The sequence below is a fragment of the Panthera leo genome, chromosome D2, assembly GCF_018350215.1.
Source record: "Panthera leo isolate Ple1 chromosome D2, P.leo_Ple1_pat1.1, whole genome shotgun sequence".
Taxonomy (NCBI): domain Eukaryota; kingdom Metazoa; phylum Chordata; class Mammalia; order Carnivora; family Felidae; genus Panthera; species Panthera leo.
The window spans coordinates 79,554,050-79,566,863 of NC_056689.1; the positions used below are offsets into that span (position 1 = coordinate 79,554,050).

General features: G+C 48.6%; 1 protein-coding gene across 2 annotated transcripts in view; it reads left to right on the top strand.

Annotated features, from left to right (window-relative positions):
* The window catches only part of LOC122201867 (phospholysine phosphohistidine inorganic pyrophosphate phosphatase), a 120,275-nt gene that overhangs the window by 24,912 nt on the left and 82,549 nt on the right, over positions 1-12,814 (top strand). For both annotated transcript variants that reach the window (XM_042907824.1, XM_042907823.1), the window contains exons 4-5: positions 4,256-4,319; positions 5,166-5,258. In XM_042907824.1, coding sequence (XP_042763758.1) covers positions 4,256-4,319; positions 5,166-5,258 — 157 coding nt within the window. The remainder of the gene's footprint in view (positions 1-4,255; positions 4,320-5,165; positions 5,259-12,814) is intronic.

The window sequence follows — 12,814 nt, forward strand, 5'->3', positions numbered from 1 at the left end:
TGTGCTCCATTTTGTTTAATTCCGATCACGACCCTGAGACTTGTAGGCCATGGCATCATTTTACGGGTGGGCTCATTGAGGCATAAGGAGGTGAAACTAGGCCAGGATCCCCAGCTGGTAAATGCTGGGAATGCCACCCGGACCCCGTGCTTGTCACCTCTAGGCTGTATTCGAGAGCAAATGTTTGGCCCACACAAGATCCTGCATTCTGGGGGGACCTGTGTTTAAAAATGGGGAGATTTTTGATCTCGGCTCAGGTCACGATCTCTCAGTCTCGTGAGCTTGAGCCCCGCATTGGGCTCTGCGCTGACAGCACGGGGCCTGCTTTAGGATTCTGTCTCTCTCCCTCTCTCTCTGCCCCTCCCCTGCTCGCGCCCTCTCTCTCAAAATTAATAAATAAACTTCACGAAATGAAAGAAAAATCAGAAGATCTGACAGTACAGGGCCCCACATTCCTGAGCACACAGAAGCTCAGCGGAGGCCACTGCCTCCATGAACTCTACCGCAGACCCCACCACGTCCTGTTGTCCCCTTCACCACACTCAGTCACTTGCCACTTATCTTGTGCTGCTCGTTGTTTTTCTCATAGTAGAGAAGTATTTCTTCATGGCTGTGCCTCTGTCAATAAGGCAAACAAAAGAGATTTCAGGAAAGAAAAGAGAAGCTGTATTTCTTTTAGGAGGTAAAAATATTCTCGTGTGTTTATCACACAAAATAAAATAATCCAGTATTAGGATTCTTCACAGAAACGAAGCCAAGTAGATTTGGACACACACACACACACACACACACACACACACACCCATCCATATATATGTGTGTGAAGAGAAATTGGTTATTGAGGCTAGGTAAGTCCAAAATCTGCAGGGCAGACTGGCCGCCTGCAGACCCAGTGAAGAGTTGTGGTCTCAGTCCAAAGGACGTGCCTGTGGGCAGCATCCTTCTTGCTCAGGGAGGTCAGACCCTGCTGTTCTGGCCTTCAACTGATTGGGTGAGGCCCACCACACAATGGAGAGGATTCCGTTCACTCAGAGTCCACTGATTGAAGTGTTAATCTCACCCCAAAAAGACCCTTACAGAAACACGCAGAATAACGTGTGACCAAATATCTGGCACCTTGGCCCAGTCAAGTTGACGCATAAAATTCACCATCCTAGTCCCTTTCCAACCTCACAACCTTCTAAAGTTTAGGGCACTGCAAACCATAGAACCTGGCTTGCTTAATTCACTTAGGTTCCAGGCTTGGTCCTTCAGGCACCCCTAAAATCAACCCCTCCCCAGAGAACAGCACAATTGAGAAGCTCTGTTATAACTCATTTATGTTAAAAGTTTTTTCTTGAAAATTGTCTCTAATTTTTACAAGTTTTTGTTCCAGATTTTAGGTAGCGATCAAAGTAGATATGTTGTTGGACAGGAAAAGCAAATGGAATCAGCTGCTTTTTAGCTTTGTCATTCAAGAGTAGGCAAGGGTTTGTTTTACGAAGCAGCGGTTAGGGTGCCTCTGACTTAGGGTGTTCTGACTCGGGCTATGGGTCGGGTGCTCAAAAACGAGAGAAAGGAACCGCCAGCTTTCGGGCTTAGGTCAGCAGCTTCTCGGGACAGCCCAAGGACAGCTGTCCCGTCCAAGTGGGGGTCGTCGATGGTGAGGGGCCGTCCTCCGCCAGAACAGGGCTGAGCGGCGCCCCCGAGGAGGCAGGACGGCGGAGGCACTGGGGCAGAATGTCCTCCTCCTGGAAATGGAGTGATTTACATTTGGCATCTGTTTGGACCGGGAGTGGGAATTGCCTTTGTAATTTCTTCTGTCATGCTGCCGTCAGAAAATTAAGCTGTTTACGCGACAGACTATGGAAGGTTAATGGCTCTTGTGGGAAAGGTCAAGTGGTCATTTTGAAGGGAGGCCGTGCTGAATAATCGGAAGGGCAGAAGAATAAAGCATAAAATCTATCTGACTGCTTCTCCCCAGCTTTTCCCGGTCTTTCCCAGCACCCCCAGTTTCTTCTTTGTGGCTGGAACCGAATGTTCCAGAACACTCTGGAACTGAGTGTTCCAACCAGGCTTGCTGTTGCTCTCCTTATGCCAGTAACAAAAGATACTGCATGAAATCGCTTATGTTCCTGGAATAACCTGGGCTTTTCCATTTAAAAAAATTAACAGGTACTTCTAAATTTTTTTTTTTTTTTACCGTTTATTTATTTTTGAGACAGAGAGAGACAGAGCATGAGCAGGGAAGGGGCAGAGAGAGAGGGAGACACAGAATCTGAAACAGGCTCCAGGCTCTGAGCAGTCAGCACAGATCCCGACACGGGGCCTGAACCCACGAACCGTGAGATCATGGCCTGCGCCAAAGTCAGACGCTCAACCGACTGAGCCACCCGGGCACCCCAACAGGTACTTCTATTTATTGTGCCTCTAAAAATGTTTTCAGCCAACAGATGGCCTTCAAGGTGGCTCTTTTGTTTTCCTGAAGAAAGAGGAAATAAAGAAAAATTCCGGACACTATAAAAACAACTCAGATTCAGTTAAAAAAAAATTCTTAAGGGGGCACCTGGGTGGCTCAGTCAATTGAGTGTCCAACTCTTGATTTCGGCTCCAGTCATGATCTCATGGTGTGTGAATTCGAGCCCCATGTTGGGCTCTGTGCTGACAGTGCAGAGCCTGCTTGGGATTCTCTCCCTCCCTCTTTCTCTGTCCCTCTCAAAATAAATAAAGTTAAAAATAAATACATGCATGCATACATACATACATAAAAAAATAAATAAAAGGGGGAGCATTTTTAGGCCCCCAGTTCTGTAAGCAGGAGGTAGTTCTTTTTGACTACCAGGCATCTATCTTCCTGAAGGTGTGCGCTGTCCCGGCTGGTTATGGGGTGGCCCCTAGAGCACAGAGCCTCAGATCCCTGACCGGAAAACCTGGGGTTCGCTTGGAGACCAACGAGTCCTGTCGTGACAGGAGCCCCCCCACCCCACCACCACCCCAGCTTCGTCACAGGGGCTCCAGGCTCCAAACCCCCGTGACGAGTGAGTGCCGGGGGACCAGCCCTGGCCAAAGCCAAGAGTTTGGCCAAAGCCTTGCGGCACTGCCCGCGGGCATTGTGTGCTGGCGGCCACCGGCCAGGCTCCTGCAGCCCTCGGGGCCTCAGGTGGGGCAGAGCCGAACAGGCAGGGTTCCCGGGCCCTGCCGAGCTGGAGGGAAGGGCACAGCCCCGAGGCAGCTCCCGGGAAGCTCGGTTCTCACCGATAGGCACAGAACAGGTTGTAACCCCCACAAACTGGGAAGACTTGCGTTCCTCCTTTCTGGCCCAGCCGGGGTCTTACCGCCTGTAGCTCAAGCCGGGTAAATGCAGTGATAATATTCTCTAATATTGTTTGAGCGGTTTTCTGCATGTGAGGCATCATGTTGAGAACTTCTCTTGGGTCTCTGCATCCGTGTTGTCCAATGTCTCCCAGACCCAAAGGACATGGGAAAGAGAGCCGGGCACCTGGTGGGATGGGTCTCACATTTTAATAGTCCCGGGCTTCCAGGAACCCTGTCTGTAGAGAGGCATGGGTTAAACTATCTCTGTTCCTCTTTATGGTCAAATGGCTTTGCTCAGAGAGAAGAAGGCTTCGTCTACCATGTGTCCTGAGGGGTCTGCCTATGGCCTGGGGTGGGCCGGACAGTGGAGGCCAGGGCCGGCACTGTGCTCCCGAGAATCTCGAGATCATCTTCAGAAAGGCATGCTTCCAAGAGCCGAGCTGTGTGGGTCTCCAGTGAGACAGGGAGGAGATAGCTGTCTTCTCGTAAGCGCATCTGGGGCCCCTGAAACCTAGCACCTTGACCTCTGGCTAATAGGAGCTGCGGTGGGGTGCCGAGGAATAATGGAGTTTTCTTTTTCAGGAAGCAATTAGGGGTTAGTTATTAGCAGTTAGGGGTTCACCACATGCCCTGGGGACCTGCTGTCCTTCCCTGGAACACGGGTCACTTGTCTTTCTCTGTGTTAGCGGCTGGATCCATCTGCCCCCGGGGGTCCCCAGAGGCCGGCAGCAGGGGACCATTGGGACTGAGATCTGCTGGCCCACTGGCTCTCCTGCCCGGGCGTGGTGACCTGGCCCTGGGCCCTGTCGTGCCGACCTCCATCGGTCGTGCCCAGTGTGGCATCTGGACGGACCCTTACCCGTGGCTCTGCTCTCTTGAGCTGGCAGAACGAGGACAGGGCAGTCTCTCTTGGTACGGCTCCCGGGCCCAGCTCACCTTGTCCCCTCCTGCTCTTTTGTAGACGTTACTACAAGGAGACCTCTGGCCTGATGCTGGACGTCGGTGCCTACACAAAGGCGCTCGAGGTACCTCCCTGAGTCTGTCCGAGCCTCCTTCAGATCTCGGGGCTGTTTGGGGTGTTTCTGGTCTTTCTGGAGAAGGGGGTGTACTCCCATGTCTGAATCGCCTCTTAGGTTTCCACAGTGGGCCCTCCTATTCGGGCCTTCAAGCTGAGCGCCCTCTCTGCCCCAGAACTTGGCTCCTCAGACGCCTTGGTCGTCACTCTACTGTCCTGTCCTTCACGCTCCCCCACACTCCAGCCTGCCGGCTGTTGACCCGGCTGGCCCTCCAGCATCCCCACTGCCACTCTCCTCTCAGACTCTCATCGAACCACCTGCCTCGTTCCTGACACCTGCGACACCTGGAGCTTGATGTGTCCCGATGGGATTCCTTCCCGACTCCCTCCTCCAGCTTCCAGGGCCAGGCTCAGATGGGGCTCCCCAGGGTCCCCTCTGACCCATGCCTGATCACCTGCCCCAGGTCACTCAACTGCTACCCTGGCTCCTTCCTGCCTGTGCTCAGGTGGGAGGGTTGAGCACACTGGCAGATAGAGCCATGGCCCCTTTCTCCTGGAGGGCAGGTGACAGATGAGAGCATCAGCCCAGGTGGCCCGCCTCCTGCCGTGCTCAGGTTTTTGAGCAGGGGGCCCACTAGGGGTGCCCCCAGCATCCTGTGCACCCTGATGTGGGGTCGCGATGCTCTTGCCTATGAGATGTGTCTCGCAGCCCCTGTGTCCTGCCTCCTGGAGGCTCCCGGCCCCCGGGGGACACATTTGGGGCACTCTTTCCTTGATTCCCTGGAGGGAGGCCTTTGGATCCGTATCCACCTGTTAATCCTAAACCCATGCCATGTGTCCTTTTCTATTTTCCCAGTATGCCTGTGGAATCAAGGCCGAAGTGGTGGGGAAACCCGCTCCCGGGTATTTCCAGTCGGCCCTGCAGGAGATGGGGGTAGAGTCTCACGAGGTAGGCCAGCCGCTCACGGGCGTGTGTGGAAGCGGGTCTTTTGCGGGGGGGGGCCCGGGCACTCAGGTGGGGCAGCCCTGGGGCCTGAGGTGGGCCTGAGGCCTTGGGCAGCCTGTGGGGTTTGGCTGGGCAGCCAGGTAGGTGGGCCCTTCCACCCATCAGAGCTGATTGTCCTGGGGAAAGACCGCAGAGGAGGCCCACAGAATGCTTTCAGCCTGTGGAATGCGTTTCAGCGTAAGAGTAAGAAATGCCTGTGGCTGTGTCCCAGTGACTTTTGCTTCTTCTCCGGACGAATGAGAACTGAAGTGTATTAATGTGTCAGTGTTTTAAACATAGTTCGTTGAGGGGCGCCGGGGTGGCTCTCAGTCGGTTAAGCGTCCGACTCTCCATCTCTGCTCAGGTCACGATCTCACGAAGAGCCCCGAATCGGGCTCTGTGCTGTCAGCTTGGGGATCCGCTCTCCCTCTTTCCTTCTTCCCTTTCTGCCCCTCCCCTGTGCGTGCACATGCACGTGCTCTCTCTCAAAAAATAAATAAACTGAAAAAAATAGTTCATTGGAAGGCCAACATACAGCAAGAGTCAAACAACATGTAAGCACTAAATCGTGCGTCTTGCTACCTTTACATTATGACTGTTTTTGGCACAGATGGCCTTCCCAACATCTTAAAAAGAAAAAAGCACGATTTTTTAAAAGAATTTGATGCCTCCAGTGCCTCCCACTTCCCAGGTAGTGTGGAGTTGGTCCCCAACAGCAGGTGGTTTTCCGAGAGCATCGCTGAAAAGACCATGGGCACATGTCTGCAGCGGGCCCCGGGCTGTCTGTTTTGGACGTTGGCACTGAGGACAGCATCAGCATCTGCAGTGAGGCTGTGCCCCCAGGACCACTGTGATGCTTGCTGATTGATTGTTGGACCCGAATTTCCCACATGTGTTCTGGTCTAGAGCACCGGTCTCTCAAGATGCATGGGGACAGTCCCAGAAGTCTGGACCCTCTGGCCCTCCCCCAGTCTCCCCAACATCTGTGAATCTCAGAAGGCAGGGTCTCTGAGGTTGCCAGGAAAAACCCAGAAAATGCCTTGTGAGGTTGGTAAGAGAGGAGAGAGAGAGGCTTGTGTTTTGAATGAACAAAGACCACAGGAGTAATGACCCTGGGTTTTCACGACTTTGTTTCATAGGGTAGAATTTCTTTTTTTATTGTGGCAAATTTCAGACATACATGAAAGCAGAATGATACAGCGACTCCCCCCACACAGCCATCACTCAGATTTAACAAAAGATTTTTGCCGACTTCCCTTGTTGTATCTTTTTTGCCTTTTTTCAACTTGTTTTCTTTCTTTTTTTTTTTTTTTTTTTGCTGTTGTATTCTAAATCCCAGATTTGTTGTCATGTGTATCCTTTCATATTTTAGTAATGCCTTCCAAAAAAAAGATAGTTATTTTTCACATAACTACAACACGTTAAAACATCTAACAATGGCCAACAAACACACAAAGAGATGCTCTGTGCCATCAGTCAGGGAAATGCAGATCAAAACTACAGTGAGATCCCACCTCACACCCACTTGGATGGCCATCCATAATCATTTTAAAAACAAAACACAAGGGAAGATGGCCAGCGTTGGCGAGGATGTGGACACATTGGAGCCCTCGTGTGGGAATGCTGGCCGGAATGTGAAATGGGGCAGCCCCTCTGGAAAACAGCTCCTGGAGAAGGTAAACAGAAGCATCCTATAACCCAGCAATTCCACTCCTATGTACGCATCCAAAAGGATTGAAAACAGGTGTCCAAACAAAAAGTTCTACATGAATATTCATAGCAGCACTATTCAACATCGCCAAAAGGCGGAAACAATGCAAATGTTCATCGACACATGAACGGATAAACAGAATGCGGTCTATTCACACCATGGAATATTTCAGCTATAAAAAGAATGAAATACTGATCAATGCCACGATGTGGATGAACCTGGAAAACACGGGAAGCGAAGGAAGCTAGGCACAAAAGGCCGTATTTTACATGTTACGTAGCATTTGTATGACACGTCCCAAATAGGAAAATCTGTACAGACGTAAAATAGATTAGTGATTGCCGGGGGAGTGGGGGGTGGGGAGGGGCTGTTGATGGGACAGTCTCCTGTTGGGGTGATACAAATGTCTGAAAGCGGACAGGGGTGATGGTCATATAATGTGACTATGCTTTATGCTACTGATTTGTATACTTTAAATGGTTACATTAGTACATTTTATGTGTTTTTTTATCACAGTGGAAAAAACCCCAACCTACAAAATCAACAGTGATTCCTTAGTATTTCCCAGTAATCCGTATTTAAGTCTCCCTGCCTGGCTCAGAAATGTTCTTTGACGTTGATGTGTTTGAATCAAATCCAAACGGGGTCCACATCTCCTGTGCGGTTGTTTTGTCTCTGAAATCCCTCTTTTTAACTTTTTTTCCTTATTTTTTTTTTTTTTAAGTTTATTTATTTTGAGAGCGAGTGTGAGCAGGGGAGTGGCAGAAAGAGAGTGAGAATCGCAAGCAGGCTCTACACTGTTAGTGCAGAGCCCGGGGCTCAAACCCACAAAGCTGTGAGATCATGACCTGAGCTGAAATCAAGAGTCAGACGCCCAACTGAGCCCCCCAGGAGCCCCTCTTTTTAACTTTTTGTCATGGAACATTCCAAGTATCTGTGCAAGTAGGGAGAGTAGCATCATGAGCTCCTCGTTTCCCATCACCAAGCCTCACTAATTATCAACTAATAACCACTTTAAAAACTTATGTGTAACTGTTCATTCTGAAGTAATTTCACACTTACAGGAGTCGCAAAATTAGCACAGAGAATTTCCATCTGCCCTGAAGCCAGCTTCTCCAAATGCTAACATCTTGCATAACAATCGTGGGAGAATTATAAGATCAGATGTCATCATGGGCCAGCACATCTGCATCTTTATATGGGACACGTTGCATTTAGCAGTCCCTTCCCCTGTGTCCTGCCTCCTGGGCCAGTCCCTCAGCCTTTCTGGTCTCTAAGGACCGTGGCATTTTTGAATAGTACTGGCTGGTTATTTTGTAGAATATCCCTCAACATCAGGTTTTTTCCTGATGTTTCCTTGTGACTTCATTTAATTTTTGGCTATGCACTTTGGGCAGGAATCTCACAGAAACAGTGCTGTGCCCTCTTGGTGTGCTGCACGGGGACAGGTGCATGATGGCACTTTGCCCCTTATTGGTGAGGTTCACTTTGATCAGTGTCGGAGGTGATAGGTGCCAGGGTTCTCTATTGTGAAGTTACTCCTTGTCCCATTAACTAGTAAGTATCCTGTGGGAAAGCATGTTGTCTGTGTAAGTATCCTTTCCCGTTTTTCTTTTCCCGTCTCAATGTTTGCATCCATTGATCAATCATTCTTTTTAATTAATTAATTAATTATTTGATTGATTTGAGAGAGAGAGAGAGAGAGTGAGTAGGGGAGAGGGCAGAGGGAGAGAGAGAATCTCGAGCAGGCTCCATACTCAGTGCAGAGCCAGATGTGGGGCTCGATCCCATGGCCCCGGGGAAAATGACCTGAGCCAAAGTCAAGAGTCAGATGCTCAAGCGACCAAGCCACCCCGGCGCCCCTCCAGTGATAATTTTTACCTGAAGCAGTTCTTACTGTGGTGTTTGCCGAATGGTCATTTTGTATTTCTGTCATTCCTTCTGTATTTGTTAGTTGGAATTTACTGTAAGAAAGAGCTTTCCTTTTTTTGTCCCCATTTGCTTGTTCATTCCAATATGGACTCAGGGCTATTTGTTTTATTCTCTAAGTTACAATTCATTCCCGTTGTTATTTATTTTGTTGTCAGATTGTCCCGTATTTGGCCATTAGGACCCCTTTCAATATTAATACCCTCTTGTTTAATCTATACTCTACCCATTCTTCTCCCCTAGATTATTTTGATAAATTTTTTTTTAACATTTATTCATTTTTGAGAGACAGAAAGAGACAGAGCACGAGCTGAGGAGGGGCAGAGAGAGAGGGAGACAGAATCGGAAGCAGGCTCCAGGCTCTGAGCTGTCAGCACAGAGCCTGATGTGGGGCTCGAACCCACGAACCACAAGACCATGACCTGAGCCGAAGTCGGAGGCTTAACCAACTGAGCCACCCAGGTGCCCCTCTCCTAGATTATTTTGAAATGTTTATGAATTTATTTTGAGAAAGAGAGTGTGCACGTGTGTGTGTGCAAGTAGGGGAGGGGCAGAGAGAGAGGGAGAGACAGAGGATCCCAAGCAGGCTCCTGGCTGTCAGTTCAGAGCCAACCACGGGGCTCGATTTCATGAACCATGAGATCACGACCTGAGCCAAAATCGAGTCAAATGCTTAACTGACTGAGCCAACCGGGCGCCCTTGCCCTAGATTATTTTGAATCATATCCCAGAAATCTTGTTACTTTATGTATGAATATTTCGGTGCCCCTAAAAGATAGGAATTTGTTTCAAAATCATAGATAATGCCATTATCACGTCTAAAGAATACCAACAATAATTCTTTAATATTATTAAATGTCTAATCATTGTTCACGTTCCCTTGTTGGTCTTATAATTGTTTCATGTTGCTTGCAATTTGTTTGAATCAGACTCAGATGAGGCTCTTGCATTGTGATTGGTCCGTGAGATTCTCAAGCGGTGTTTTTATCTACTGATTCCCAACTCCACCCCACCCCCATCTCCCTCTTGTTTTTTCCTTGCAACATTATGAAGCAGAAACTGGGCAGTTTGTCCTGTGGAATTTCCCACAGTCTGGATTTCGTTGATTACACCTCGGAAGTATTCCTTCACATGCTCGTCTGTCCTCTGTTCTCTGGAGATTGATAGTTAGATCTAGAAGCTCGCTCAGAGTCTGGTTCAGTTTTTTCATGATTACTTTATAGGCGGTGATGTGTCCTCCATCAGTAGGCACAGAGTGTCCCCTTTTCTCCTTTTGTGTTGTTAGCTGCTATTCGTGATTGGTGTTGACTCCTTTAATTCATCAAAGGCAGCAGAATGGTGATATTTGAATTCTGTCATTCCTTCTTCGTTTTTCCCTCTGGATTATTTCTATATAGGAAAGCTGCTCACCAACTGTTTGTTACCCTGGGGCGCAGTTCATATAGGGAACTCCAGATAAATGCCTGTTTTTTTTTTTTTTTTCATTGTTTATTAGTTTTCAGAATAATGAGTTGATTCTCTAGCATCTTCCCAAGGTAACAAAGGATTTTTTTAGGGGCACCCAGGTGGCTCAGTCAGTTAAGCGTCTGACTTCAGGTCATGATCTCATGACCCATGAGTTCGAGCCCCAGGGACAGGCACAGAGAGAGAGAGAGAGAGAGAGAGAGAGAGAGAGAGAGAATCCCAAGCAGACAACACACTCGGCACAGAGCTTGATGTGGGGCTTGATCTCACAACTGTGAGATCACAACCGGAGCAGATATCTAGAGTCTGATGCTTAACCAGCTGAGCCACCCGGCGGGGGAGGAGGAGCAGAGAGGGACGGAGAGAGAGAATCCCAAGCAGGCTCCTTGCTGAGCTGCACTTGAGCTCATACTCCTGAACTTAGATCATGACCTGAGCCGAAGCTGATGGAGCCACCCAGGCACCCCTCAACATTTACGTTTTTTTTGTAGTTATGTAAAATATTTGCTTGATTTCAAAATCAAATCCCTAAAATAAGATACAGTTAAGGGAGTGGAGCTTCTGTCCTTTTCTTTCTCTTCCTACTCCTGTCTCGTTGGTAGCCCTTTTTATAAATGTTATGGCTTACCTTTTTTTCTGTTTCCTTTTGTTAACATTTATTCATTTTTTGAGAGAGAGAGTTAGAGCACAAGTAGGGGAGGGGCAGAGAGAGAGGGAGACACAGAATCCTTAGCAGGCTCCAGGGTCTGAGCTGTCGGCACAGAGCCTGACACGGGGCTCGAACTCACAAACCGCGAGATCATGACCTGAGCCGAGGTCGGACGCTTAACCGACTGAACCACCCAGGTGCCCCACCTTTCCATTTCTTAAATGTAAACAACTGTGTATATATTTATATCCTACTCATTGGATACGTTTAAGAGGGAATAAATTCTGAAGATGATTTGTTACAGGGCGGAAGAAAGGCTCCCATAACTTGGATTTAAAAGCCGGTATTTAGAATTATATGAGCAGTGTGATCATAGTCGTCTCAGAACCTCCTCCAAACAGACAACACAACAAAAGCTGCCCCTGTCTAGAAAGTAAGGCCGGGGGCACTGGACGTCACATTATCGCTGGATGTATTTGGAGAGTTCGACCTGGGATGATTTCCCCCCTCCTCTTTTTGCTTTTTGGCATTTTTCAGTTATTTTCCCCGCTGGCACCTTTTCCATTCTGAATGAGAAACTGTCCTCTCCAAACCCCAAAGAGCAGCCGAGGCCCGTATGGGCGTCCCGTTAATCTGGGCATCTCATGTGGCGGGTGCTGGGGCTGTGGGCGTTGTGTTTTAGATTCCTGGTGAGTCTTTGTGTGTGATGAGGTCAAGGTCCCTCGGCTGTCCAGTCGATGGCGAGCATCGGATACCCTGGGCAGCTAAGGAATTGTTTTCTCTGGTGGCTCTGAGCACATGTGGCAAAGCTGAATCTTATTTACTTCTCATATTATCATTCTCCCTTCCACCCTCAAATGTCATTTCTGTCTCTCCCCTTGACAGTTGAGTGGCAACTTCTGTGTGCTGTTAAACCCTCACCCCACCGTTTTTCTAAAACGTTCATTAACGTTACTCGAGCCTCAGGATGTGTAGACCTTTTAAGGCAGTATTTCAAAATAAGGCCATTTCAAATGAACTGTGTCTTATGCACAAGGTAATAATTCTCTGATCCTGCCTCTTTATTTTTAATGAAAAATGCCTGTGAGGAGCAGTCTTGCTGTGGAAGTGCCAGGGCTGTGGCAAACCTTAAATTTTTCAAGCCGCTTTAATCAATAAAGTTATCAGCAGTCATTTCCCTTGATAACTGCTCCTTCCAGGCCAGGGCCTGCTGCCTCTGCTGAGTCCTCAGCCTGCGCTCAGAATGGACATAACCACCCAAATGCAATTTCCATTCTAACCTTTCCTCGATAGCCTAGAAATGACAGATTGCTGGTATTACTCTAATAGATTGGAAATTCAAACCTCTTAGAGGTAAGCAGGCCCTTTCCAGGATTCAGTAATAAGGCAAAGAATAACATACCTTAAAGGTTGCTTCTAGAAATACCTAATTTCTCATGGCTTAAGGCTTTGAAATCAGTGGGTGGTTTTACAGCTTCATACTACAGCCCGAATGATGTGAAGGTTTTGGCAGTTTTCCATACACGTAGAAATTCCGTCCTTTGCAAATCATGCAGGTTTCATGGAAATTGGGACTGTTGAAACCAGAGTGCTTAGTTAGCACGGGAGTCGGTACACAGCAGCCAAGAAGCTGGGGGTTGGGGGGGGGGGCGCCCATCTCACTCCAAGCCCAAGGCTTGGAGAGGAAGGACCTCGAATACGTGAACTGTCACAAACCTATTTATTTCGTGGAGTCCTTGCTCCAGTCCTCGTCATAGGCATTTGCAC